Source organism: Podarcis bocagei, assembly GCF_964188305.1.
Source record: "Podarcis bocagei genome assembly, chromosome: 7".
Classification (NCBI taxonomy): Eukaryota; Metazoa; Chordata; class Lepidosauria; order Squamata; family Lacertidae; genus Podarcis; species Podarcis bocagei.
This window is the reverse complement of record NC_138132.1, coordinates 1,223,712-1,250,062: the sequence shown is the minus strand read 5'-3', so window position 1 is coordinate 1,250,062 and position 26,351 is coordinate 1,223,712. Positions and strand designations below refer to the sequence as shown.

The 26,351-nt window shown below is 47.5% G+C and overlaps 1 protein-coding gene and 1 long non-coding RNA gene across 2 annotated transcripts in view; both read right to left on the bottom strand.

Moving 5' to 3' along the window:
* Positions 1-3,083: 3,083 nt before the first annotated feature.
* LOC308590337 (uncharacterized protein) lies at positions 3,084-10,429 on the bottom strand. The gene is made up of 5 exons (XM_081200313.1): positions 9,141-10,429; positions 8,434-8,515; positions 7,078-7,160; positions 6,626-6,752; positions 3,084-4,698 (listed from the first exon to the last, which is right to left on the bottom strand). The coding sequence occupies exons 1-5, from the start codon at positions 9,552-9,554 to the stop codon at positions 3,212-3,214; spliced, it is 2,193 nt and encodes a 730-aa protein (XP_081056439.1). The 5' UTR covers positions 9,555-10,429; the 3' UTR covers positions 3,084-3,211.
* A 2,008-nt stretch (positions 10,430-12,437) lies between these two features.
* LOC308590637 overlaps positions 12,438-26,351 on the bottom strand; it is a 40,957-nt gene continuing 27,043 nt past the window's right edge. The window contains exon 2 of the long non-coding RNA XR_014009824.1: positions 12,438-13,456. This is a non-coding gene — a long non-coding RNA (uncharacterized lncRNA). The remainder of the gene's footprint in view (positions 13,457-26,351) is intronic.

Sequence of the window (26,351 nt, the reverse complement as noted above, 5' to 3'; positions counted from 1 at the left end):
ATTACTGCTCCCCAGAGGCGACCCAAGGCTGCTCTCCAACGGGGCGCTGCGTCAGGCATCTGAGTTGCCCAGTTCAAGGGAGCTGGCGGGACTAAGAACCGGGGTTCCTGAATCGCAGGGGTTGGACTAGATGAGCCTGGAGTGTCCTCTTCTAGGATTCCTCTTCTGGCTCCCAATGCCAGGTCTGGAAATTTGCCCTGAAGCTGCTTCACAAGGAGCTCTATTCCCCCCTGCGTCTTAAACTACCTTTTGTCAGGTGTGCGTGCAGGAGCCAGGCCCTGTGACCAAGAGGACTCTGCAGGGCGGGGGCCTTCCTAAGTTTGTTCTGGAGAGGCAAGGTGCGGCCTCACAGGTGAGACCACTTGGTAACTCACTGCACCTGGTGGCAAGAGCCGGGAAGGGATATAAGGTCAGCATTTGCCTTCGGCTCTTTGCCACAGCAACACGTTCCCTGCCTTGCTGCGTTTGGTTTCTTGACTCCTTGCTTCTTGATCCTCGGACCCTGGGCTTCCTGATTCAACAACTTGGATGATGGACTCAAGGGCATCCTGATCAAATTTGCAGATGACACCAAACTGGGAGGGGTGGCTAACACCTCAGAGGACAGGATCACACTTCAAAACAACCTTGACAGATTAGAGAACTGGGCAAAAACAAACAAGATGAACTTTAACAGGGAGAAATGTAAATGTATTGCACTTGGGCAAAAAAAATGAGAGGCACAAATACAAGATGGGGGACACCTGGCTTGAGAGCAGTACATGTGAAAAGGATCTAGGAGTCTTGGTTGACCACAAACTTGACATGAGCCAACAGTGTGACGCGGCAGCTAAAAAAGCCAATGCAATTCTGGGCTGCATCAATAGGAGTATAGCATCTAGATCAAGGGAAGTAATAGTGCCACTGTATTCTGCTCTGGTCAGACCTCACCTGGAGTACTGTGTCCAGTTCTGGGCACCACAATTCAAGAAGGACACTGACAAACTGGAACGTGTCCAGAGGAGGGCAACCAAAATGGTCAAAGGCCTGGAAACGATGCCTTATGAGGAACGGCTAAGGGAGCTGGGCATGTTTAGCCTGGAGAAGAGGAGGTTAAGGGGTGATATGATAGCCATGTTCAAATATATAAAAGGATGTCACATAGAGGAGGGAGAAAGGTTGTTTTCTGCTGCTCCAGAGAAGCGGACACGGAGCAATGGATCCAAACTACAAGAAAGAAGATTCCACCTAAACATTAGGAAGAACTTCCTGACAGTAAGAGCTGTTCGACAGTGGAATTTGCTGCCAAGGAGTGTGGTGGAGTCTCCTACTTTGGAGGTCTTTAAGCAGAGGCTTGACAACCATATGTCAGGAGTGCTCTGATGGTGTTTCCTGCTTGGCAGGGGGTTGGACTCGATGGCCCTTGTGGTCTCTTCAAACTCTAGGATTCTATGATTCCAACAAAATATTAAAATAACAGTAATGCATCAAACATTAAAAGTTTCCCTAAACAGGGTTGCCTTCAGATGTCTTCTAAAAGTCTGGTAGTAGTTGTTCTCTTTGACATCTGGTGGGAGGGCGTTCCACAGGGCGGGTGCCACCACCGAGAAGGCCCTCTGCCCGGTTCCCTGTAACTTGGCTTCTTGCAGTGTGGGAACCTCCAGAGGGAACCTCGGTGCTGCACCTCAGCGTCCAGGTAGAATGATGGAGGTGGAGACGGTCCTTCATTAGTAGACAAGCTTCCCAGTGTAAGGAGAGGAAAGCAGACCTCTGAGCCCAGCCTGGCCCCCCACCAAATTCTGCCCGCATGGCTTGAGGCCCCAAGATGGGCAGAGGAAGGCCTGGGGGCAGGGTGGGGGCACAAGGAGAGGGAGACAGGAAGAGCGGCCAGGGGGTTTCACTGGGGGGGGGGATTTATTCACATTGGTTTTCTACCCCAAAACCACCACCCCCGGCTGTGAGGAGGGTGGCGCCTCCTCCAAGAATTCCTCTTCCACTCCAGCCACTCCGCTCAAACCTTTGCTAAAATCCTGCTCTCCTCCCTCCTCTCCGTCTCAGAGGCTGGGCTTTCTGTCTCATCTCAAGAACCGCCAAAGCGCCCGCAACTGCCTCTTATCTCCCACCCAAACCGTCCACATCAATCCTAAGCATCTCCAGTTCTGATTTTCATTTTTGGTCTTCTTTTCCAGCTTTTCAGACTTCTCCTCCCTTCCTTTCATGGAGACATCTGGTTTTTCTGTTTTCTTTGTCAGTGTCTCTACTTTAGTGGTCAAATTTGTCACCATTTCACTATTTCTATCAATTCGAGCTAATAGCTTCTCCAAATTGTCCTTCATCTCTTCAGTCAGGTCTTTTTTAAGTCAGCAAAAGTTCCACCAATTCAGATGGGGACCTGTCCCCTGGGTCTTGCTGTGAAGATCTTCTACTCCGGCCTGTGTTAACTGTTTTTGAACTGCCATATTCAAAATCTCCCTCTCCCTTGTTCTCAAAGCAGCCTATTTTCCAGCAGCACCTTATCAGTTTGTCAAGGTCACAGAATAACTCTTTCCCAAGAGATCCTGTTTCCTGCATTTTTCCAGCCCTCCCTCTTCCTTCCAGCCTGATACTCAACACACATAAGCTGTTTAACATAAAATCCAATTTCTCAAATTAAGATTTGAGTTAAACAAATAAACCAAATAATTACTTTAAGAGAGGAACCATAAAACAGAAAAAAGAAAGAATGTGTCCAAGAGGACCTAGCAATTTAGGTGTCCAGATAAGAGTGGTTGTCTTGCAGGAATCCAATTCTCTTTAAGTGGCTCAGAGTAGAAGAAATATTTTCCTTCAAAGAGAAACGAACTTGTCCAAACCTGTCCTATTTTGGCTTTTTCAGTGAGCTCTAAGTCCTTTTAAGATCTCCAATTGTTTTTTAAAGAACTTTAAAAGCCAGTGTGGTGTAGTGGTTAAGAGCGGCAGACTCATAATATGGTGAACCGGGTTCGCGTCTCTGCTCCTCCACCTGCAGCTGCTGGGTGACCTTGGGCCAGACACACTTCTTTGAAGTCTCTCAGCCCCACTCACCTCACAGAGTGTTTGTTGTGGGGGAGGAAGGGAAAGGAGAATGTTAGCTGCTTTGAGACTCCTTAGGGGAGTGATAAAGCGGGATATCAAATCCAAACTATTCTTCTTTAAAAATGAGACCAGAGTTTCATAAATCCCTCCGATCACACTCTTGGCACTAAAATGGTTTCTACCCTGTGTGAATTCTCTGATGGGAAATGAGATTGTTGCTTTGACTGAAGCTCTTTCCACATTCCACACACTGATATGGTTTCTCCCCTGTATGGATTTTGTGATGGGCTGTGAGACTTTCTTTCCTGGTGAAGCTCTTTCCACATTCCAGACACTGATAGGGGTTTTCCCCTGTATGAACTCTTTGATGGGAAGTGAAGCTTATTTTCCAGGTGAAGCTCTTTCCACATTCCACGCACTGATAGGGTTTCTCCCCTGTATGAATCCTTTGATGGGAAGTAAGTTTCGCATTATTAATGAATCCCTTTCCACATTCCACACACTGATATGGCTTCTCCCCTGTGTGGATTTTTTTATGCGAAGCGAAACTCTGTTTCCAGCTGAAGCTCTTTCCACACTCCAAGCACTGATAAGGTTTCCCCCTTGTATGAATTCTTCGATGAGAATTGCAATCTGAGCAATTCCTGAAGCTCTTTCCACACTCCAAGCACTGATATGGTTTCTCCCCTGTATGAATTCTTTGATGGGAAGTGAAACACTTTTTCCAAGTGAAGCTCTTTCCACATTCCAAGCACTGATAGGGTTTTTCCCCTGTATGAATTTTTTGATGGGCAGTGAGACTGGAGCTTTCACTGAAACTCTTTCCACATTCCAAGCAATGATAAGGTTTCTCCCCTGTATGAATTCTTTGATGGGAAGTGAAACTGTCCTTTCGAACGAAGCTCTTTCCACATTCCGCACACTGATAAGGTTTCTCCCCTGTATGAAGTCTACGATGAGAAGTGAGATGGTAGCTGTGACTGAAGCTCTTTCCACATTCTGCGCACTGATAAGGTTTCTCCCCTGTATGAATTCTTTGATGGACAGTGAAACTTTCTTTCCTTGTGAAGCTCTTTCCACATTCCAAGCACTGATAGGGTTTCTCCCCTGTATGGATTTTTTGATGGGAAGTGAAATTGTCCTTTCGACTGAAGCTCTTATCACATTTCAAGCATTGATAGGGTTTTTCTCCTGTATGAATTCTTTGATGGGAAATGAAACTTATTTTCCAGGTGAAGCTCTTTCCACATTCCAAGCACTGATAGGGTTTCTCCCCTGTATGAATTCTTTGGTGGCAAGTGAAACTGTCCTTTCGACTGAAGCTCTTTCCACATTCTAAGCATTGATAGGGTTTCTCCCCTGTATGAATTCTTTGATGGGCAATGAGATGGGAGCACTGACTGAAGCTCTTTCCACATTCCAAGCACTGATAAGGTTTCTCCCCTGTATGAATTCTTTGATGGGAAGTGAGACTTTCTTTCCTAGTGAAGCTCTTTCCACATTCCAAGCACTGATAGTGTTTCTTCTCAAGGGGATTTCTTTGCTGGGAAGTGGAATGGGAGCTCTGACTGAAGCTCTCTCCACAGTCTGAATCCTGATATGGCTCCTCCACCGTGTGGATTTTGTTGTGGTCTCCCTTGTTCTTCATTTCCAATTCATCACCACCTGAAACAAACAGGAATTATATTAGAGCCTTGGGAAGAAGTGCAGTCCCAAATTATGAAGCAATGCTCATTAATGTTTTGACAGGGAAAAACTGAAGGGAGTTAGATTTTATAATGTTCCTTTGTTCTGTAAAAATGTGTAGTTTCATATACAAATCAAGTTGAATATTGGATGTTTTCTCTCTTGAGTTTTTAAAAGATAACTGTACAGCTTGACTTGGTAACATCATTTTGTTCAAACTTAAATATGGACCTGTACTATATTCATAAATAAAGTGTGCTTTTATTATTATTTAAATGGTAGCCAATGAAGGAAAGTTCCCTGTTCAAAATTAAAATATATTCTATATGCTAATAAATAATAAAAAAAATTATTTATACTCCACCCATCTTATTGGGTTTTCCCAGTCACTCTGGGTGGGTTCCAACAAAATATTAAAATATAATAGGCCTTCACATATTAAAAGCTTCTCTAAACAGGGCTGCCTTCAGATGTCGTCTAAAAGTCTGGTAGTTATTCTCTTTGACATCTGCTGGGAGGGTGTTCCACAGGGCAGGTGCCACCACCGAAAAGGCCCTCTGCCTGGTTCTCTGTAACCTCACTTCTTGCAGGGAGGGAACTGCCAGAAGACCCTCGGAGCTGGACCTCAGTGTCTGGGTAGAACGATGGAGGTGGAGATGCTCCTTCAGGGATACTGGACCAAGGCCGTTTAGGGCTTTAAAAGTCAGCACCAACACTTTGAATTGTGCTCGGAAACGTACTGGGAGCCAATGTAGGTCTTTCAGGACCAGTGTTATGTGGTGTCAGTGGCCACTCCCAGTCACCAGTCTAGCTGCCGCATTCTGGATTAGTTGGTAGTTTCCAGGTTACCTTCAAAGGAAGCTCCACGTACAGCACATTGCAATAGTCAAAGCAGGAGATAACTAGAACATGCACCACTCTGGCGAGACAGTCTGCGGGCAGATAGGGACTCATCCTGCGTACCAGATGGAGCTGGTAGACAGCTGCCCTGGACACCAAATTGACCTATACCTCCATGGACAGCTGCAAATCCAAAATGACTCCCAGGCTGCGCACCTGGTCCTTCAGGGGCAAAGTTACCCTATTCAGGACCAGGGATTCCTCCACACTTGCCCACCTCCGGTCCCCAATTTGGATGTTTTCTTAAATTCTCAACATCACAGATTGCAGCAGAAACTTGTCATATCAGCATTAGTATTATTATTCAAGTTTCCTTACTTAAATGTTACATTATTGTGAGAAGTTACAGGGGACGAGGCAGGGGGCCTTCTCGGTCGGGGAACCCACCCTGTGGAACGCCCTCCCATCAGATGTCAAGGAAATAACTATGCAACTTTTAGAGGACTTCTGAAGGCACCTCTGTATTGGGAAGTTTTTAATGTTTGATGTTTGATTATGTTTTTCTATTTGTTGGCTGGGGCCACCCAGTCAGATGGGCAGGGTAAAAATAATAAAATAATCATTATTGTTACTACAGGGTTCACTGCCTGAGATTCAAAAAGCCTGGCTCTGTTTTGGGATGGAGTTTGTTTGGTTCAGTCGTGGAATCTGTGCCATCTCCAATGTCAAGTGACTCTTTGGTCAACCAGAGAGAGACAGAAGGAAGAACAAAAGCAGTAAACTTGACTGAAGCTAATTCAACATCCCAAATCACTCTGAAGCCTACATTTAAGAAGGCCTGGGCAGTTCAGACAGCCTGATCATGGTTTTAAACGGCAGAACTGGAGGAAGAATATTCACAGGGAAAACAATCAATAGCCATCCCTCCAAGGTTTGCTGTGGGAGTGTTAACATCCCAGGTGCTGTGGGTGGCGCTGTTGAGCCCCATTGAAATATCAGAGGTTCGTCACATAGAGAGATGTCTTGAATTACAAAACAGATAGGATGATCCAATAGGCAGCCTTACCGAGAGAGTCCAAGATCCCACGATTCTCCTCCACGACTTCCTTATGGAGAGCTCTCTGGTCAGGATCCAGCAACGCCCACTCCTCATCAGTGAAATGGACAACCACATCTTCAAAGCACACTGGACCCTAACAGAACAGGAAAAAGGCTGTCCTCTTAGAGAACATTCACTTGGCTCTGTTGTTTTCTACAGCGGCCAGACCCCTCTCTGCCTTCCTCATCCCTCCTCTCTCCTGCTGCAGCTTCTGCCTCGGAGTCTGGGCTGCTCTCTGCCAGAGACTCCCTCTGCTCCCTGAGCCCTCTTCCCTCTCCAGCTTCAGACCCCTCCTCCTCCTCCTCCTCCTCCCAGTCGGCTCCCTCTTCTCTGGCTCCTCCCACCATTCCTCTGCATCCAACTGTGTCCAGCCAGTCTGCATCCAAGCAGTCCTTCCCCACAAGGCTCCTTCCCCCTACCTGATCTGGGTCCACAGCTGCTGCCTCCCCTCCACCACCATGAAAAGATGAAGGAGCAGGTCTTGGTGGCATCATTCCGTCACCTGGGAGAGACCAAGGTAAGTGGAAACCGTGAGCGCCTGCTTCTCTCAGAGGTGAAACAGTGCATCTCTCAGTACAGATGGGGCTTGTCCAAGTCTCCCCTGCTAGCTTCCGGTTCCGCTCTGCTTTAATGGAGGCAGCGGGAGATCGTTGGCAAGGGAAAAACAAGGATGACTGAGGGTAATTCTCCTTGCACGTTTCCCCCAGGGACAGGGGGGAACGGGCTTCACTACCAGTTCGTCTCGGTACCTGGCTCTGCTTCTGGCATGGATTGCGAGAGGCAGGGAGGCGCTGAGTGCAAAAGCCCTTGGCCTGCCGAAAACCCTCCTTCACCGCCATTAAGAAGCAGAGGTTCTCCTGTCAATTAGAGCTCAATTTGGACTAATGTACAGGCGTTGCTGGAAGAGATGAGCTCATAAACTGAGGAATTGAACCAGCTGCAAGGTCTTTAAGGTTTGTATATGAGTAAAGAATTCATTTGGTGCAAAAGACAGTGAGTGGGGGGAGGGGAGCCTATGGCTTCTTTATATCAAGTTTTCCTCTCTACACTAATGAATTGGCAGCCCGCCATTGGATACTAGTTCAAAATATATATGTACAGGTGAGCAGGGATGAAACTGAGGTCTTGGTGGCATCATTCCATCACCTGGGAGAGACCAAGGTAAGTGGAAACCGTGAGCGCCTGCTTCTCTCAGAGGTGAAACAGTGCATCTCTATGTACAGATGGGGCTTGTCCAAGTCTCCCCTGCTAGCTTCCGGTTCCACTCTGCTTTAATGGAGGCAGCGGGAGATCGTTGGAGAAGGAAAAACAAGGATGACTGAGGGTAATTCTCCTTGCAAGTTTCCCCCAGGGACAGGGGGGAACGGGCTTCACTCCCAGTTCGCCTTGGTACCAGGCTCCGGCATGGATTGCGGGAGGCAGGGAGGCGCTGAGTGCAAAAGCCCTTCGCCTGCTGAAAACCCTCCTTCGCTGCCATTAAGAAGCAGAGGTTCTCCTGTCACTCAGAGCTCAATTTGGACTAATGTACAGGCGTTGCTGGAAGAGATGATAAACTGCGGAATTGAACCAGCTGCAGTAAAAGTTTTCCCACCTGAGTACATTTGGACTCATTTGTACCAATTTCATATAATAGTTGTGCAAAAATACATCTCTCCCCCCCCCCCAAGCTCTGGGCTCCAGGTGTCTTCCCCCAAAAGATGCAAAGAACTCAGAGATTAGTTTCAAAACCAAGAGAATGTGACAAAACGGGGGAGAAAACACTCCTTCCTCCTTACCCAGAGGCCTCACTCTGGCGTCCAACGGAGTCTTCTCTGCCTCAGAAGAATCAAGACCCATTTCTGCCAAAAGATCCTTCCTCTGAAAGAGCAACAAGGATTCAAAACAGAGAATGGGGAGAAGGGTTAGAGAAGGAATGGCAGAGGCAAGCGCTTTTGGGGGACAGAGGTGAAAGCTGCTTCCTGCTTCTGCTAGACTGGTGTCTGGGGTTGGCTGCCAGGACCATGAAACATTGGTCCTCAAGGATCTTCACTGGCTCCCAGAACGTTTCCCAGCACAATTCAAAGCCCTAAACGGCCTCAAAGGCCCAGTATACCCAAAGGAGCGTCTCCATGAACTGAGGTCCAGTTCGGAGGGTCTTCTGCTGATTCCCTCACTGTGATAAGTGAAGTTACAGGGAACCAGGCAGAAGACCTTCTCCACAGTGGCCCCCACCCTGGGGAATGCCCTCCCATCAGGTGATAAGGAGATAAAAAACTGTGTAACTTTTAGAAGACATCTGATGTCATCTTATGCTTTTATATGTGCTGGAAGGCACCCAGCCACATGGGTGTCATTAATAATAATAAATAATAATAATAATAATAATAATAATAATAATAATAATATGCTTTCCAAAAAAGATGGGCCATTAGGAAATGATTTGGGAATACTCTCCCTCCTCTTTGGAGCCCCTTGGGAGTATCCAGAGGAAAGTCTCTCTCACCTGCTGCTCTGCCTGCTTCCTCTCCTCTGCCTGACTCAGGAGGAAACCTTCAGCCAGGGCCACCGCCTGGGAACTGGTCTCCGCTCCGCATTCCCTCACCCAGTTCTCCATCTCCTCTGGAAGGACAGCCAGGAACTGCTCCAAGATCACCAGGTCCAACATCTGAGCTTTCGTGTGCCTTTCTGGCTTCAGCCACTGGTGGCAAAAGTGGTAGAGTTGGCTGCAAACCTCTCGGGGTCCTTTGGCCTCCTGGTAGCAGAACTGCCTGAGCTGCTGGCTCTGCACCTCTGAGCAGAGGGTGTCCTCCTCACCCAGGATCTTCTGCACGGAGTTTTCACAGAAACCCCCACTGCTCCCCATTTCCATGGCATGGCCTCTTCCTGCTTCAGCACCAGCTGAGTCTTGCTCATCCATCTCTGTTCTCAGGACACCTCCAGGAGATCGGAAGGAGCCCCTTGGTCCTCTGCCAAGTTCAAATGGAAGGTGCAGCAAATCCTACGAATCAAACACACTATTCTATTGTAAGATCAATACACAGCCAAGAGAAGAAGAATGTTCCCTGAGCAAGTGTAGGGAGAGGAGGAGGAGGAAGAAGAAGTTATAACTGTGAATGACAAGTGAGTCATTTGTATGAAGTGTAATCTGGAGCCTGGGCAACAGTGGGGGTCCCTCCCCACCCCACTTCATAGTCCAGAACTTCGCCCCAACCCAGCCATATCTGCTTGGGTGGCTTGGTGAGCAGCAGGGCCCATGTCTAGCTCCAGCCACCGTCCCTTTGGCACAGACAGGATGTGGCCTTGGGACTTCCTGCTCTGGATCCGAGGGGACGGTGGCAAGGCCCTCTGGGTGGAACTGCCCTGGAAGACGCCTCGGAAACTGGCCCCAAATGCAGCGGTTGGGTTCTCAACTGGGTTCCCTCTTTTGCTAATGGCATTTCTATCCCACCTTTTCTCCAACAGGCTTCAGGTGGTGTCTGGGATTGGACCCAAGAGGAATGCTGGAGACCTCCTTCCCTCCTCCTGAACCTTCCCGAGAAGAGGACAGTATAGATTGACAACAGTGGTTTGCAGAAGGTCATAGTTCAGAGGCTGCAGAGGGGAGAAGCTGGGAAATATTGGGAGAGGAGCAGCAGGAGGAAGAAGCAGCACCAGGGGAGAGACAGCTGACAGACTCTGTGTCTTCAGAAAGCATTCCTGGCCCTCCTTCTCCCAGGATCCAGCGTGCATTGAGAGTAGGAGAACAGGAAGCTCAGAGGCAGAAAGCACAGATCAGCCGACGCAGGGATGACGTAGAAGAGGGGAGACAGAGGGGTGGGACTTTACTCAGAACAACGCCATTACTGCAATGAAGAGGCGCTGTTCAAAGTCTCTCTCTGTAAATATTGAATAAAGGACTTGGCAGGAACTCTTCTTGTTGTCTACTTCTTGGCTGGCCACTGGGGGAGGGATGGGATTCCCTGAAGCCTGACAGGTGGCATCTACCCCTCCTCATTGAAGACCCGCGAAAATCCTTTGGCATACATGTAGTTCCTGTTTTAAAATACCTGCATTGGTTGCCAGTTCGTTTCTGGGCCTAAGTTCATCAACAGACCAACACTTTATATTGTTTAGTTGGCAATGGAAGAGGAGAAAGGCCCACGACTCACCCTTAATCGAAGCACAACCACAAGGGCTTGGCCATGTGGAATGCTCTCTCTTCACTCTGTTCTGTTTCCCCTTTATTTTTGGTCGCGTTCAAACCAATTCATTAACCCAAAAGTGATACGCTGACCACTGACAATGAACCTGATGTCGCACATTTATTATGCTGCTTATGTGATATACAAATGGCATGAGAAGACTGGCTTTATTTAATTCTATTCTTTATTATACCTATGATCCTTCTGTATAAAACCCAATAAAAAGTTATTCAAAAAACAAGAGGAAGCAATACGCACGCACACAGACACACAGACACACACACAGGCTCCATCTGTGTTGCATCTGATATGTTAGCAGGCTTTAAATTAATCACCAGAAAACGAAAAGGTTAGCAAAGAATATGAGAGGAGAAGACCAGAAGGTTTTGGGGGAGGAAACAGGGTTTCAAACTGAAAACTAAATATTTGTGTGTTACTGTGACAAATACCAATTGATGTTGTTTCAAAATAATTATGTGCTGAAATTAAAGCATATGTCAAGATGGGGGATGCAGAAATATTTATCTCATTTTTTATGGCAGGGAAAATGCCAAGCTAAAATTAAGGTTATTGCCAGATGCCAAGGGAAGCGAAGTAGGACGTGACCCTCCTTTCTGTTTGGGCGCTTCTTTAGATTCCTTGCTTTTATCCTGGATAAAAAGATATGGGGGGGGGGGTATTGGATGCCCACTTTCGCCCATCTCCTTTCAAACCTGAACAAGATCTCTTGCCAGAAAGGAAAATAAGGGGAGATAAAAGAAAGGGAGCCCCCCCCCGGAAGGAGACCCCGTCCAGCTGCCCCCTCGAGCCTGAAAACTCCCGGGAAGCCGGGCCAAGAGACCCTTCCTTTCGGCCCCCCCCTCCCTCCTCCCTGTCCGGGGCTCGGGGGGGGGCGGGGGGCGGGTCCCCGGCAAGGCTCCTCCCTCCCTCTCCCGCCCCTCCCCCTCCCGGGCCTGGTCCGGGGCAGGAGGAAGAGGAAAGGCCGTGATTGTACCTCAGCGTCGCGGGGCAGGGAGTTCCGCAGGCTTCCCCCGAGAGGAGCCCGGCCGGCGAAGGCGAGACCGGAAGGGACGTCAGAGGGGGGGAGGAGGAGGAGCGGCCCGCCTTCCTTCCTTTCCTGTCCTCTCTAGGAAGCCAGCTCGGCGCCCCTTAACCCTTCACTCTCCCGGCGCCGCGCAGGCGCAGGGCTGCTCCCTCCGAGGGGAAGAGGCCGCACTTGGGCCCGCAAGGGGGGAGGGGGGGTCTTGGGGGGGCCAGAGGGGGGCGTCTCTCTTGGGGGCCCCTGGGGGGCTGCGGGGCAGAGAGCCCTGTCCCAGCAAGAGGGGGTCCGGGGGGGCCTGGGAGGGTCCGGGAAGAAGGAGCACTGGGCGCGTGTGCGTGGGAAGGGGGAACCCGTGTCCCGGAGGAGGAGCCCCTCTCTCTGCCAGGGGGAGAACCATGTCTCTGGCACCTGGAGCCCCCGGAGAGAAAAGGGGGCTGGAAATGCCACGGACAACGAAATCACTCAGCGCCCCTTAGTGATTATTATTATTATTATTATTATTATTATTATTATTATTATTATTATTATTATTATTATTATTATTATATCAAGCAGCAGGAAAGGACCACACAAAAAGTCCACAGATGAAGTTTTATTCAAACCCAGAAGAGAAAAAGCAGCACTAAGTGCAGTGTCTCAAAGATGCAGCGTAACATCTTTACCTTAGAAAAAGTAATTAAACGTAACAATCGGCAAAGAGGCAGTTAAATGGAATTTTTCAGTGGCAAGGGGGACAAGGAAGCCCATCACAGCAGGCCTGCGGTGCTAAAAACCAGGAGAAGAGATTTCTGTACATCTCAAGAGCAACAAGAATGTATTCCTTCCCCCCCTTTGCTTGAGAAGTAAAAGTCTGCAAGGGTTTGGCTCCAGGGTCCCTTGAGAGAGAGTTGGTTCCGAGGAAGGAAAAGGGGGGTCCTGCAAGGAGAGGATGAGGGGAAGACCCCCTTTTCTAGGGGTGGGGGAGAGGGATTGGCCTCCCGGGTCAAGAGAGCACCTTGTATCCTGGCACTGAAAAGACACCCCCCCCCCTCACACACACACTTTGTGGCATCTCTTTTTGGCAAAGGGTCAAAACATAGTTCCAACTTGAAAGCCACCTCCAGGACCAGGCACCCTCAATGGGCTTTGGACTACAACTCCCAACCGGACCTGCCAGCAGAAGGCAGGGGGGATGGAAACAGCCGTCCAAAAGGTCCGGCCAGCTCCAGAGGCGACCCAAGGCTGCTCTCCAATGGGGCACTGCTCCAGGCATCTGAGTTGCCCAGTTCAAGGGAGCTGGCGGGACTAAGAACCGGGGTTCCTGAATTGCAGGGGTTGGACTAGATGAGCCTGGAGTGTCCTCTTCCAGGATTCCTCATCTGGCTGCCAATGCCACGGCTGGAATGTCTAACAAAACTGCCCCCCTTTCACAAGGAGCTCTCTCCCCCCCCCCCCGTGTCTTAAACTACCCTTTGACTGGCAACCATCTCCAATCTCCTTGCTGGACAATCCCAACCAAAGATGCTTTAGATTCTCTGAAATCTACTCAGGAGTCCTGTAGTGATTTCATGCTCTTTATTGCAGCTTGTAAAGCAGTGATTTAATTGCACCCCAAACCTCAGGCTTTTATCTACATTATTTACACAATGAGTCCCGTCTGGTTGGCGTTCCCTTTGCGCCCAGGAGGTTAGCATTCGTAGTGTTTAAGGTACTCCAGTCACCTATGTATGCGTTGTGGTCTTGGGTGTCTCTGTAGGGGTTCCTGGTTCTGGCTCTTGTTCCAGGGCTGCCGGCTGTGACGGGGTCGTTGGGTTGGACGCCGCTGGTCCACTCGATTGTGGTTCTGGTTCCTGTTGCTGCTCGGCCTCGGTCACCTCTGGACTTCCTAGTTCTGCCTCCCTTACCCGCTGCTCCTGCTCTATGGGCCTCACCCTTCTGCTATCCCCTTGATTCCTCTGTCCAGCCCTCCTTGCAGTTCCCCCCCAGGAACCATCGCAGTGGCAGTGCCAAGCTTTCCCCCCTTTGTTAGCACCCCGTATGACACGGGGCCAGTCGCCCTGGTGACTGTGGCGGGTACCCATGCCGGGCCCTCCCCGAAGTTCTTTGTGTACACTGGGTCGCGGAGCTGGAAGGTCCGGGGGTTCCTACCTTCCCCCACTGCTGCCTCCTCATGGGCCCTGTTGGGGTGAAGGCAGTCCAGTCTTGTTGTGAGGCGCCAGCCCATGAGTAGTTCCGCTGGGCTCCGGCCATCATTGTGCTGGGGGTGCTATGCTGGGCTAGGACAAATGCAGCTAGGAGATATTCCCAGTCCTGTTGTGTCCATGTGGCGGAGGGTGTCCTTGGTGGTCCACACCATGCGCTCTGCTTGGCCATTGGTGGCGGGGTGGAACAGCACTGATTGTGCATGGCGGATGGCATTTTCTGTTGCGAAAGTCTGGAACTCCTGTGATGTGAATGCTGTTCCGTTGTCCGAGACGAGGGTGTCAGGGAGTCTGTGGGTTGTGAACAGCCTACATAGTACTTGGATGACCGCAGCCGTGGAAGTGGACAGTACCTGGGCGACCTCCAGCCTCACTACCCCTGGGTGTGTTTCATGTAGGGCTGTGAGGACCTTTTTGTGCAGAGGCTGGGGAACGACCACCCTGCTTCCCCATAACAGGCACCCCTTGTGGGCTGGCCATTTCTGTTTACGGATTGCATACCCCGCAAATTCCGGCCCAGGGTTGCTACTGGGCCATCTCCACCACACCCAGTCCAGGACCCGGGAGATGACCCTGTCCTTCATGGAGTGGCGTGCTACTTCCAGCACGTGAATGTGGCGGTCAGGAAGCTGTTCCAGGCTCATGACCTCATGTGCGGGTGCTGGGTCAGGGATGGTCTCAGGGAGTGGCAGTCTGCTGAGGGCGTCCGTGTAGCCCATTGCCTTCCCAGGCTGGTGGACCGTGTATACTGGTAGCCGGTGAGGAAAATCAACCACCTGAGGACGCAGGGTGACAGTATTTGAGGGGTCTGCTTCTCGGGTGTGAATAGGCCAAGCAGCGACTTGTGGTCGGTCACGACGGTAAAGGGGGTCCCATACAAGAAATCGTGAAATTTCTTTACTCCCTTCACAATTGCCAGGCCCCCTTTGTCTATTTGCGGATAGCTCCTCTCGGCTGTGGAGAGGGTCTGGGAAAAGGAAGACACCGGCACCTCTCTTCCATCCGGAAGTTGGTGCCCTAGTACGGCACCGACACCATAGGGCAAGGTGTCGCATGCCATCACCACCGGCAACCTCTCGTCAAAGTGCACCAGGACTGAGTTCAAGACGAGGAGATCTTTGACTGCCTTACCCTAGGTGCAGGAGCGTTGCAAATAGCCCTTATCTTGTCCCCGGTCAGGTGGACTCCGTTTGCATCTACTGTAAATCCTAGGAAAACCACCTATTGAACTCCTAGCAGACGCTTTCCCCACTTCACCTTGAGGCCGGCCGTCTGGAAACAGTGCAGGACGGTGCAGAGTGTGTCCCCAAACACCCCCAGCATGGCCCCGGTGATCAACACATCATCGAAGAAGGGGGTGACGCTGGGAATTCCTTTGAGGAGAGTCCATTAGATTTTGGAATATGCCTGGGGCCACGTGGACGCTAAATTTCAGTCACTTGACACGGAACGGGCCCCTGTGCGTTACAATCGTCTCTGCCTCCGCAGTGGCCTCGTCCACTGACGCCTGCTGATAGGCCTGGGCCAGGGCCAGCTTGCCAAAATTCTTAGACTCCACCAGGGTTGCGAGGACATGGCTGACCATTGGCACTGAGTATGCATGAGCCGTAAGCGCCTTCTTTATGGTATATTTGTAGTCTGCGCAGATGTGGACTGAGCCATTGGGCTTGACGGGTGTGATGATTGGGGTTTCTCAGGGGGCATTAGGCACCGGCTAGAGCACTCCTTGGTCCACAAGCCAGTCTAGTTCCTCGTCAATGCGGGGGTTTGAGGGTGAACGGGACCCGGTGGGCCTTGAACCTGATGGGTCGTATGGCGGGGTCTAGTTGTAGGCCAACGGGGGGCAGTATATCATCCCAATGCCCCATCGAAAACCTCCGGAAACTCTTTGCACATGGCGTCCACGTCCATGTGGGAGCTGGTGCAGTTCACCCCGGTGATGGCTAGCCCCAGTGCACCAAACCATGCCAACCCCAGTAAGCTAACATAGCGCCCCTTGACCACGATCAAGTCCAACCGCCACTCCCTCCCTCAATATTGTACGTTGAAGGTTCCCACCCCCATCGTGGGGACCTTGCGTTTGTGGAAATCTCCCGGAGGGTGAATGGGGCTGGCCTAACTTGGAGCTGCCACTGAGACACAATTCCTTAATGTCCATGCCAAAATTATGGACAGGAGTGACCCTGTATCAAGCTCCAGGCGGCACGGGGCTGCCTCTATCTGTGCCTTGATGTAAATTTTGTCCGCATTAGAATGAGGCAACTGGTATACCTGACAGTCTGTGGTCTTCGCCGAGTTGCCTTGGTGTGTCAGACCACGGGGCCTGGGACTCTTGGGTCGGCCATCTGGTTCGAGGTGTCGGGCAGGGCAGGCACGGCACACCCGGGTGTTGTGTCCCACTTTTCTGCATTGTCAGCATTCTGTGTTGCGGAAATGGCAAGTCCTCTGCTTGTGGCTCTCCCTGCAAGCTGCGCAGTTGCAGAGCTGGGTAGCCTGGCGGAGGGAGGTCACATTCCCGGTTATGGTTTCTCCGGAGACCTGCCGCTTTGCCTAGAAGGCATTGTGACACGTTACCCCCAAGGGTTGTTGCGAGAAGTGCCCCTTCAGCCGTTCTATTATCGTGTCATAGGGAACAGTCGCAATATTTGTGGGAGCGAGGAGGGCTCGGGCGATCTTGAACGTTTTTTCTCCACAGATGCTGAAGAAGGTTGCCCTCTACTTGGCTGTGTCTCATGACGTCCTTTGCCTCCAGGAGGAACTGGAAGCGGGTGGTGTTTCCTTCCCAGTCTCCTGAGGCTGGGTTGAACGGCATGAAGCAGTTGTCTTGCTATTCTGGGTCCTTGGGTCCTGGAGCTGTAGCCTGGATGACCGGTGCAATTCTGTGCTGCCTGTGGCAGCTGTGTGCGGTGAGCGGCAGACAGCTCAGCAGGATCCCACCTTCATCGCCCGTGAAATATATTCGGAGTCCTGTAGTGATTTCATGCTCTTTATTGAAGCTTGTAAAACAGTGATTTAATTGCCCCCCAAACCTCAGGCTTTTATATACATTATTTACACAATGAGTCCCGTCTGATTGGCTGATTCTGCTTCCCTCCTGGAGCCTGATTGGTCTTTTACTGCAAGTCAATCAGTTGTTGCATTATAGGATCCTACTTGCCCTTTGTTCTAGGATCCAAGCTTAGAACATAACATTCTCCTTCCTCCATGTCCCCAATTTCTAAATAGGCTTTATTTCAAAACAGGGTGGGGGGTAGAGAGGGCTTAGTTTTCCAAACAACCCTTTATCCATTAGATAGTAGACAAGCTTCCCAGTGCAAGGAGAGGAAAGCAGACCTCTGAGCCCAGCCTGGCCCCCCACCAAATCTTGCCCGCATGCCTTGAGGCCCCAAGATGGGCAGAGGAAGGCCTGGAGGGCAGCTGCTGGCTGGGACTTTGATTGGGGCAGGGTGGGGGCACAAGGAGAGGGAGACAGGAAGACCGGCCAGGGGGTGGCACTGGGGGGATTTATTCACATTGGTTTTCTACCCAAAAACCACCACCCCCGGCTGTGAGGAGGGTGGCGCCTCCTCCATGACTTCCTCTTCCACTCCCAGCCACTCCGCTCAAACCTTTGCTAAAATCCTGCTCTCCTCCCTCCTCTCCGTCTCAGAGGCTGGGCTTTCTGTCTCATCTCAAGAACCGCCAAAGCGCCGGCAACTGCCTCTTATCTCCCACCCAAACCGTCCAAAACAACAATTATGTCAACAGATCCTGTGACACAAGCTTTAGTTAAGATAAATGAGTCTTTGGAATCTTTGACAAAACAAGGTGCGGAAAATAGTAGACAATTGGCAGAGGTCTCAGCAAAGCTTGATCTGAACACGCAAAGTGTTAACAAACTGGGGAAGAGGGTGACCTCAAATACAGAGACTATTAATAAACTTTTAGAGGACTCTGCCACAACTCGAAAGATTGCAGAAGAAGCTAAGGTTATTGCAGATGCTACTCAGGAAAAGATAATACCAGTCTGTAAAAATAAAAAAATTCCTTCCAGTAGCACCTTAAAGACCAACTAAGTTAGTTCTTGGTATGAGCTTTCGTGTGCATGCACACTGTGTATCTGAAGAAGTGTGCATGCACACGAAAGCTCATACCAAGAACTAACTTAGTTGGTCTTTAAGGTACTACTGGAAGGAATTTTTTTATTTTGACTATGGCAGACCAACACGGCTACCTATCTGTAGTCTGTAAAAAGTTAGAAGATCATGAGTTGGCTTTGTCTATGCTCGAATTGCAAAGAAAGGAGAGAAATTTGAGATTAAGAGCAGTGCCTGAAAGTGAGAAAGATAACTTGGTGGACTTCCTTACAAAAGAATTTTTGGATTTTTGGCAGCAGGAGTTAGAGAAGGAAGATTTTAAGATAGTGGCTGCTTTTAGATTGGGCAGAAGACAAAATAGAAAAAAGCCAAGGGACTGTTTGATAACTTTAAGATCCAAAGAAGAATGAGATAAAATACTGAATCTGCACTTCCAAAGAACCCTGGAAATTGAAAATTCCTTTGTGGAGATTTTTAAGGACATACCTAAGCATATCTTGGATGTAAGAACTTATTGCAAGGACCTGGTTGATCTACTGAAAAAGAACAGAATACTCTTCAGGTGGGAATTTCCTCAAGGCCTATCTTTCAAATACAAGGGAAGGAAAACAAAAATAAGATCTGTGCAAGACAAAGAGCAATTCTTACGAGAAAACGAGGAAGATCTCCTGAAGGAGGTGGTCGAAGTGGAACCAACCCTAGCAGTAAAGGAAGTAACAGACATCCTAAATTTAACATTTGGACTGAAATCACCGATGGAGGACGAACAACTACTTGGAGCAGTTGGAGGGGAAAGTAAATAACGGCAAGATGGCTCTGCAACTTCTAAGCTGGAATTGTAATGGTTTGAACCTTCCCCGAAAAAGGAGAAATGTTTATCATATATTGAAAAAAGAGCAATTGGACTTGATTTGTTTACAAGAAACACATGTGACAAGGTTGCATAGGAAACTACTCATCAATAAAAGACTAGGACAGGAATTTATTTCATCTGACAAAGTTAAGAAAAGAGGAGTGGTAATCTATGCAAAGGAAAAATTATCTCCGAAATTGATGTTTAAAGATGAACAAGGAAGATTTTTGGCAATTGAAATTCAAGTTCAAGGAGAAATTTTTTTGATATTAGGAATTTACGCACCAAATGAAGGGAAGTCGGAATTCTTTAAGAAGTTGCATGAGACCTTATTGGACTATTTGGATTACAATTTAATCCTGATGGGAGACATGAATGGAGTAGTATCTACAAATATGGATAAAGCACAAAGACAGGTAGTTTCCAAAGGTGGGAGACTACCAAAGACTTTCTTTGAAATGACTGAAAATATGGACTTGATTGACATCTGGAGAACAAAGAACCCTCTCGAGAGAGAGGGAACTTTCTTTTCTGAAGCTATGATGACATGGACTAGAATTGACCAAATATGGGTTACTAGTGGGATGGCTCCAAAGATAAAGAAAGTGGAAATCTGCCCAAAGACTTGCTCCGACCACAATGCCGTAAAGATGGAGATGAAGTTAACAACAGCTGGTTCCTTCAGATGGAGGATGAATGACACCTTATTTAGAGATGAAGAGGTCTACAAAAAGGCCCAAAAAACTTTGAGAGACTATTTCGAAATAAATTTAAAAATGGATGTGGAAAAAAGAGTAATCTGGGACGCAAGTAAAGCTGTGATGTGAGGATTTTTAATACAACAAAACTCAATAAAGAAGAAAAACCAAAATGAGAAGAAGGATAAGATTTTGGAAAAGATAAAAGAAGGAGAAAAGAAATTGAGGTCCAAACCAAAGTCCCAGGAGATTTTGAGAGAAATTAAGTTATATCAGACGCAATACATGGAATTGATGAATCAAGAAATAGAATGGAAGATTAAACAAATGAGACAAAGGACATTTGAATCTGCAGATAAATGTGGTAAACTTCTGGCTTGGCAATTGAAGAAAAGACAAAAATTAAATACGGTCACAAGCCTAGAGGTTGAAGGAAAGAACATTTATAAGACAAATGAGATTAGAAACTGCTTCCAGAGTTATTTCAAAAAGCTATACTCACAAGGGTCGGAGAATGAAGGGGATATAGATGAGTTTCTAAAGAAATATGGATTACAAAAAATCTCTCAGCAAAGTAAAATAGATCTGAATCAGAAAATAACTGAACAAGAGATAGAAGGTGCCATTCAAAGCATGCAACTGGGCAATTCTCCAGGACCAGATGGGTTGACCTCCAGATCATAGAATCATAGAGTTGGAAGAGACCACAAGGGCCATTGAGTCCAACCCCCTGCCAAGCAGGAAACACCATCAGAGCACTCCTGACATATGGTTGTCAAGCCTCTGCTTAAAGACCTCCAAAGTAGGAGACTCCACCACACTCCTTGGCAGCACATTCCACTGTCGAACAGCTCTTACTGTCAGGAAGTGCTTCCTAATGTTTAGGTGGAATCTTCTTTCTTGTAGTTTGGATCCATTGCTCCGTGTCCGCTTCTCTGGAGCAGCAGAAAACAACCTTTCTCCCTCCTCTATGTCACATCCTTTTATATATTTGAACATGGCTATCATATCACCCCTTAACCTCCTCTTCTCCAGGCTAAACATGCCCAGCTCCCTTAGCCGTTCCTCATAAGGCATCGTTTCCAGGCCTTTGACCATTTTGGTTGCCCTCCTCTGGACACGTTCCAGTTTGTCCGTGTCCTTCTTGAATTGTGGTGCCCAGAACTGGACACAGTACTCCAGGTGTGGTCTGACCAGAGCAGAATACAGTGACACTATTACTTCCCTTGATCTAGATGCTATACTCCTATTGATGCAGCCCAGAATTGCATTGGCTTTTTTAGCTGCCGCGTCACACAGTTGGCTCATGTCAAGTTTGTGGTCAACCAAGACTCCTAGATCCTTTTCACATGTACTGCTCTCAAGCCAGGTGTCACCCATCTTGTATTTGTGCTTCTCATTTTTTTTGCCCAAGTGCAATACTTTACATTTCTCCCTGTTAAAATTCATTTTGTTTGTTTTTGCCCAGTTTTCTAATCTGTCAAGGTCGTTTTGAAGTGTGATCCTGTCCTCTGGGGTGTTAGCCACCCCTCCCAGTTTGGTGTCATCTGCAAATTTGATCAGGATGCCCTTGAGTCCATCATCCAAGTTGTTGATAAAGATGTTGAATAAGACCGGGCCCAAGACAGAACCCTGTGGCACCCCACTAGTCACTCTTCTCCAGGATGAAGAGGAACCATTGATGAGCACCCTTTGGGTTCGGTCAGTCAGCCAGTTACAAATCCACTGAGTGGTAGCAGAGTCAAGACCACATTTTACCAGCTTCTTTACAAGAATATCATGGGGCACCTTGTCAAATGCCTTGCTGAAATCAAGGTAGGCTACATCCACTGCGTTCCCTTCATCTACCAGGCTTGTAATTCTGTCAAAAAACGAGATCAGGTTAGTCTGACATGACTTATTTTTCAGAAATCCATGCTGACTATTGGTGATCACAGCATTCCTTTCTAGGTGCTCACAGACTGTTTGCTTAATGATCTGCTCCAGAATCTTCCCTGCTATTGATGTCAGACTGACTGGGCGGTAATTATTTGGGTCCTCTCTTTTCCCCTTTTTGAAAATAGGGACAACATTTGCCCTCCTCCAGTCTGCCGGGACTTCTCCTGTTCTCCAGGAATTCTCAAAGATGACTGCCAGTGGTTCTGAGATCACATCTGCCAGTTCTTTTAATACTCTTGGATGCAGTTCATCTGGCCCTGGAGACTTGAATACATCTAAACTAGCCAAATATTCTTGTACTATCTCCTTAGTTATTCTGGGCTGTGTTTCCTTTGCTGAATCATTTGCTCCAAATTCTTCAGGTCGGACATTGTTTTCTTTATCGGAGAAGACTGAGGCAAAGAAGGCATTGAGGAGTTCAGCCCTTTCTGTGTCCCCTGTTTGCATTTCACCATCTTCTCCTCTGAGTGACCCCACTGTTTCTTTGTTCTTCCTTTTGCTACGAACATACCCATAAAAGCCTTTTTTGTTGCTTTTAACCTCTCTAGCCAGCCTGAGTTCATTCTGTGCTTTAGCTTTTCTGACTTTGTGTCTACATGTGCTGGCTATTTGTTTGAATTCCTCTTTGGTGGTTTCCCCCCTTTTCCATTTTTTGTACACATCCTTTTTTAATCTTAATTCAGTTAAAAGTTCTTTAGATAGCAACCCTGGCTTCTTTAGGCACCTTCCATGTTTCCGTCTCATTGGTATTGCCTGACGTTGTGCTTTTACTATCTCCCTCTTAACAAACTCCCAGCCATCATGAACTCCCTTTCCTTTTAGTATTGCTGTCCATGGGATCTCACCCAGCACTTCCCTAAGTTTTATGAAGTCGGCTTTCTTAAAGTCAAGAAATTGAGTCCTAGTATGCTTGGCTGCTCCTTTCCGCTGTATAGTAAACTTCAGAAGAGCATGATCACTCGCGCCTAATGATCCATCCACATCTACCCCACTAACCAGGTCATCAACATTGGTTAGGACCAGATCTAAAATGGCTGTTCCTCTTGTTGCTTCTCCCACTTTCTGGACAATGAAGTTGTCTGCAAGGCCAGTGAGGAATCTGTTTGACCTTATGCTCTTGGCTGAGTTTGACGTCCAACAAATATCCGGGTAATTGAAGTCCCCCATTACTACTATCTCCCTTCCTTTTGCATGCTTGGCCATCTGTTCCAGGAAGGCATCATCTATGTCCTCCGTTTGGCTTGGGGATCTATAGTAAACTCCCACAATGAGGAGTAGATAGGTAGCCGTGTTGGTCTGCCATAGTCAAAATAAAAAAATTTCTTCCAGTAGCACCTTAAAGACCAACTAAGTTAGTTCTTGGTATGAGCTTTCGTGTGCATGCACACGTGTATCTGAAGAAGTGTGCATGCACACGAAAGCTCATACCAAGAACTAACTTAGTTGGTCTTTAAGGTGCTACTGGAAGAAATTTTTTTATTCCCACAATGAGGTCTCTGTTATTCTTCTCTCCCTTAATTTTGACCCAAATGCTCTCACTTTGGCTTTGAGGTTCTAAATCTTGGATCTCTTCACAGGTATACACATCCCTGACATATAACGCCACTCCTCCTCCTTTCTTGTCTGGTCTGTTTCTCCGAAATAGATTGTATCCCCCCATTATTACATTCCAATCGTGGGACTTATCCCACCAGGTTTCAGTGATGCCTATTATGTCATATTTAGTTTGCTGTACCAAGAGCTCAAGCTCATCTTGTTTATTTCCCATGCTTTGCGCATTAGTGTACAGACATTGAAGTCCATTAATCATTCCCCCGTGTCTCTTATTTAAGGATTTTTTCCTCCCACCACTAGGTCCGCGTGCTGTTTGCTCCATTTGGTCTATGACATTTGGATGATCATCTTCATTAATTGATAGACTCCTACCTTCAGGAGCACTGTCTCCCTCCCCCACATTAGTCAGTTTAAAGCCCTCCTGATGAGGTTTCTGAGGTTTTTGGCAAAAACATTTCTCCCAACCGTTGTGAGGTGCAGCCCATCACTTGCCAGAAGTCCATCTTCAAGAAACTGCAGTCCGTGATCTAAGAATCCAAACCGTTCCTGTTTACACCATTTGCGAAGCCAGCTGTTCACTTCCACTATTTTCCCCTCTCTCCCTGGGCCACGTCGTTCAACTGGGAGGACAGACGAGATGACAATTTGTGCATTTAGTTGCTTCAATTTCCTGCCGAGAGCCTCGTAGTCTCTTTTGATCTTCTGGAGGCTATTGCTTGCAGTGTCATTGGTTCCCACATGAACCAAGAGGAAGGGGTATTTGTCAGTGGGTTTTATGATTCCTTGCAGTCGTTCAGTTACATCTTGGATCTTAGCCCCGGGGAGACAGCACACTTCCCGAGACATCTTGTCAGGCCCACAGATCACTGCTTCTGTTCCCCTCAGTAGGGAATCCCCTATCACCACTACACGCCTCCTCTTGGGTTTGGTCGGGGTTCTTCCGTGAGCTGTCCGTTCCAAGGTCGCCTGCACATTCCCTGAGGACTGACTTTGCTGCTCGTCTTCATATACCTGATCGACTGTAATGAGGGAGAGCTCCACAAATGGAGTATGCTCTTCGTCTTCCATGCTAGGGGAGAGGACCTCAAAGCGATTGTGTATTTCTAAACAATCAGAGCGAACCCTGGGCCTCCTACTTCTTTGAGTCACGTTTCTCCATATATCTGGCTCCTGTGTTGATGAACTAGCCTCCTTCTCAGGGGAGTCCCCTGTCTCCTCCTTGGTGGGGACGGTGTGCTCTGTTGCTTCCAAGAAGAGCTCCAGCTCTCTAATTCTTTGGAGCGTAGCTACACGTTCCTCCAGTTGCTGGACTTTGTCTTTTAAAAGGGCAATCAACATGCAATTGCTGCAGGTAAAGCTGCCTGCAGCCTTTGGCAAGATGGCAAACATTGCGCAGGAACCGCAGGCGACTGCAGCTGTTCCCTCCCCTTCCATCTTGAGATCGTGTCGTTGGGGGTGGCTACAGAGGTCCTCCATCATAAAAAGCTTGAAGACAGGACAAATAACTTCCCCCACACAAAAAAACCTAGGTATCCCCCAACAAATGCTTGAGACTAGCTCCCCGAAATCTAAAAGATGGGTATAAATGGGTATACTATAAAGCTTTGAAGGAGTGCTTGTTACAACCTTTGAAGGAAGTATGTAACGAAATTTTAGAGGGGGAAAAGGCGCCAGAATTGTGGAAAGAAGCTTATATCACACTCATACCGAAAACAGAGACTGAAAAGACTCAGCTTAAGAACTACCGCCCTATATCATTACTCAATGTGGATTACAAAATTTTTGCAGACATTTTGGCAAAAAGATTGAAAAAAGTATTGGTGGAAGAGATTCATAAGGACCAAGCAGGCTTTCTCCCAGGAAGACATTTGTCAGACAATGTGAGGAATATAATAGACATTATGGAATTATTAGAAGTGAACATAAACACTAAAGCAGTATTGATATTTGTGGATGCGGAGAAAGCTTTTGACAACATTTCTTGGAGTTTTATGAAGAAGAATCTACATGGGATGGGGGTAGGCCAAGGATTTGAGAATGGTATGGGTACAATATATTCTGAACAAAAGGCAAAGTTAATTGTAAATAATGTGGTTACGGAAGAATTTAAGATAGAAAAAGGGACACGACAGGGGTGCCCAATTTCCCCATTGCTTTTTATATCAGTCCTGGAGGTTTTGCTAAATATGATTAGAAGGGACCAGCTGGTTAAAGGGGTACAGGTCGGAGCCAAACAGTACAAATTGAGGGCCTTCGCAGATGACTTGGTACTTACTTTACAAGAGCCAGAAACTAGTACGAAAAGGGTTTTAGAATTAATTCAAGAATTTGGTCAAGTTGCAGGATTTAAGTTGAACAAACAAAAAACTAAAGTATTGGAGAAAAACTTAACAGTTACTGAAAGGGAGCGGTTCCAGAATGAAACAGGATTAACTGTGGCAAAGGTGAAATACTTGGGGATTAATATGACATCCAAGAATGTGAATTTATTTAAAGAAAGACAATTATGAGAAATGCTGGACAGAAGTAAAAAAAGATCTAGAAATATGGTCAAATTTGAAGCTTTCCTTGTTAGGCCGAATTGCTGTTATTAAGATGAATGTTTTGCCTAGAATGTTGTTTTTATTCCAAACATTGCAAATTGTGGACAAGATGGATTGTTTCAAGAGGTGGCAGAGAAAATATTTCGAAGTTTGTCTGGCAGGGCAAAAAACCCAGAATAATATTTAAGATTTTAACTGACGCAAAGGAAAGAGGGGGATTCGCCCTGCCGGACTTAAAACTGTACTATGAATCAGCAGCTTTCTGCTGGTTGAAAGACTGGCTACTTCTTGAGAACACAGACATCTTAGATTTGGAAGGGTTTAATAATTTTTCGGATGGCATGCATATATATGGTATGACAAGGTGAAAGCTCATAAAGTTTTTAAAAATCATATTGTCAGGAAAGCATTATATAATGTTTGGATTAGATATAAAGATTTGTTGGAAAATAAAACCCCAAGGTGGTTGTCGCCAATGGAGGCTAAAGCCGTGAAAAAGCTTAACATGGAGGCCAAATGGCCAAAATACTGGGAAATTTTGGAACAAGAGGGTGATAAACTGAAATTACAGAGTTATGAGAAATTGAAGCCTAAAGTACGAGATTGGCTCCATTATTATCAAATAATGGAGGTGTGTAAACAGGACAGG

Bases quoted from the DNA above. Each gene is read 5' to 3' on its own strand.
- LOC308590337 (XM_081200313.1), bottom strand. From the start codon at position 9,554: ATGGATGAGCAAGACTCAGCTGGTGCTGAAGCAGGAAGAGGCCATGCC. The intron at 8,516-9,140 runs GTGAGAGAGACT...TTGCTCTTTCAG, and splicing joins GGAAGCAGGCAGAGCAGCAG to AGGAAGGATCTTTTGGCAGA. The intron at 4,699-6,625 runs GTAAGGCTGCCT...TGTTTGTTTCAG, and splicing joins TGGGATCTTGGACTCTCTCG to GTGGTGATGAATTGGAAATG.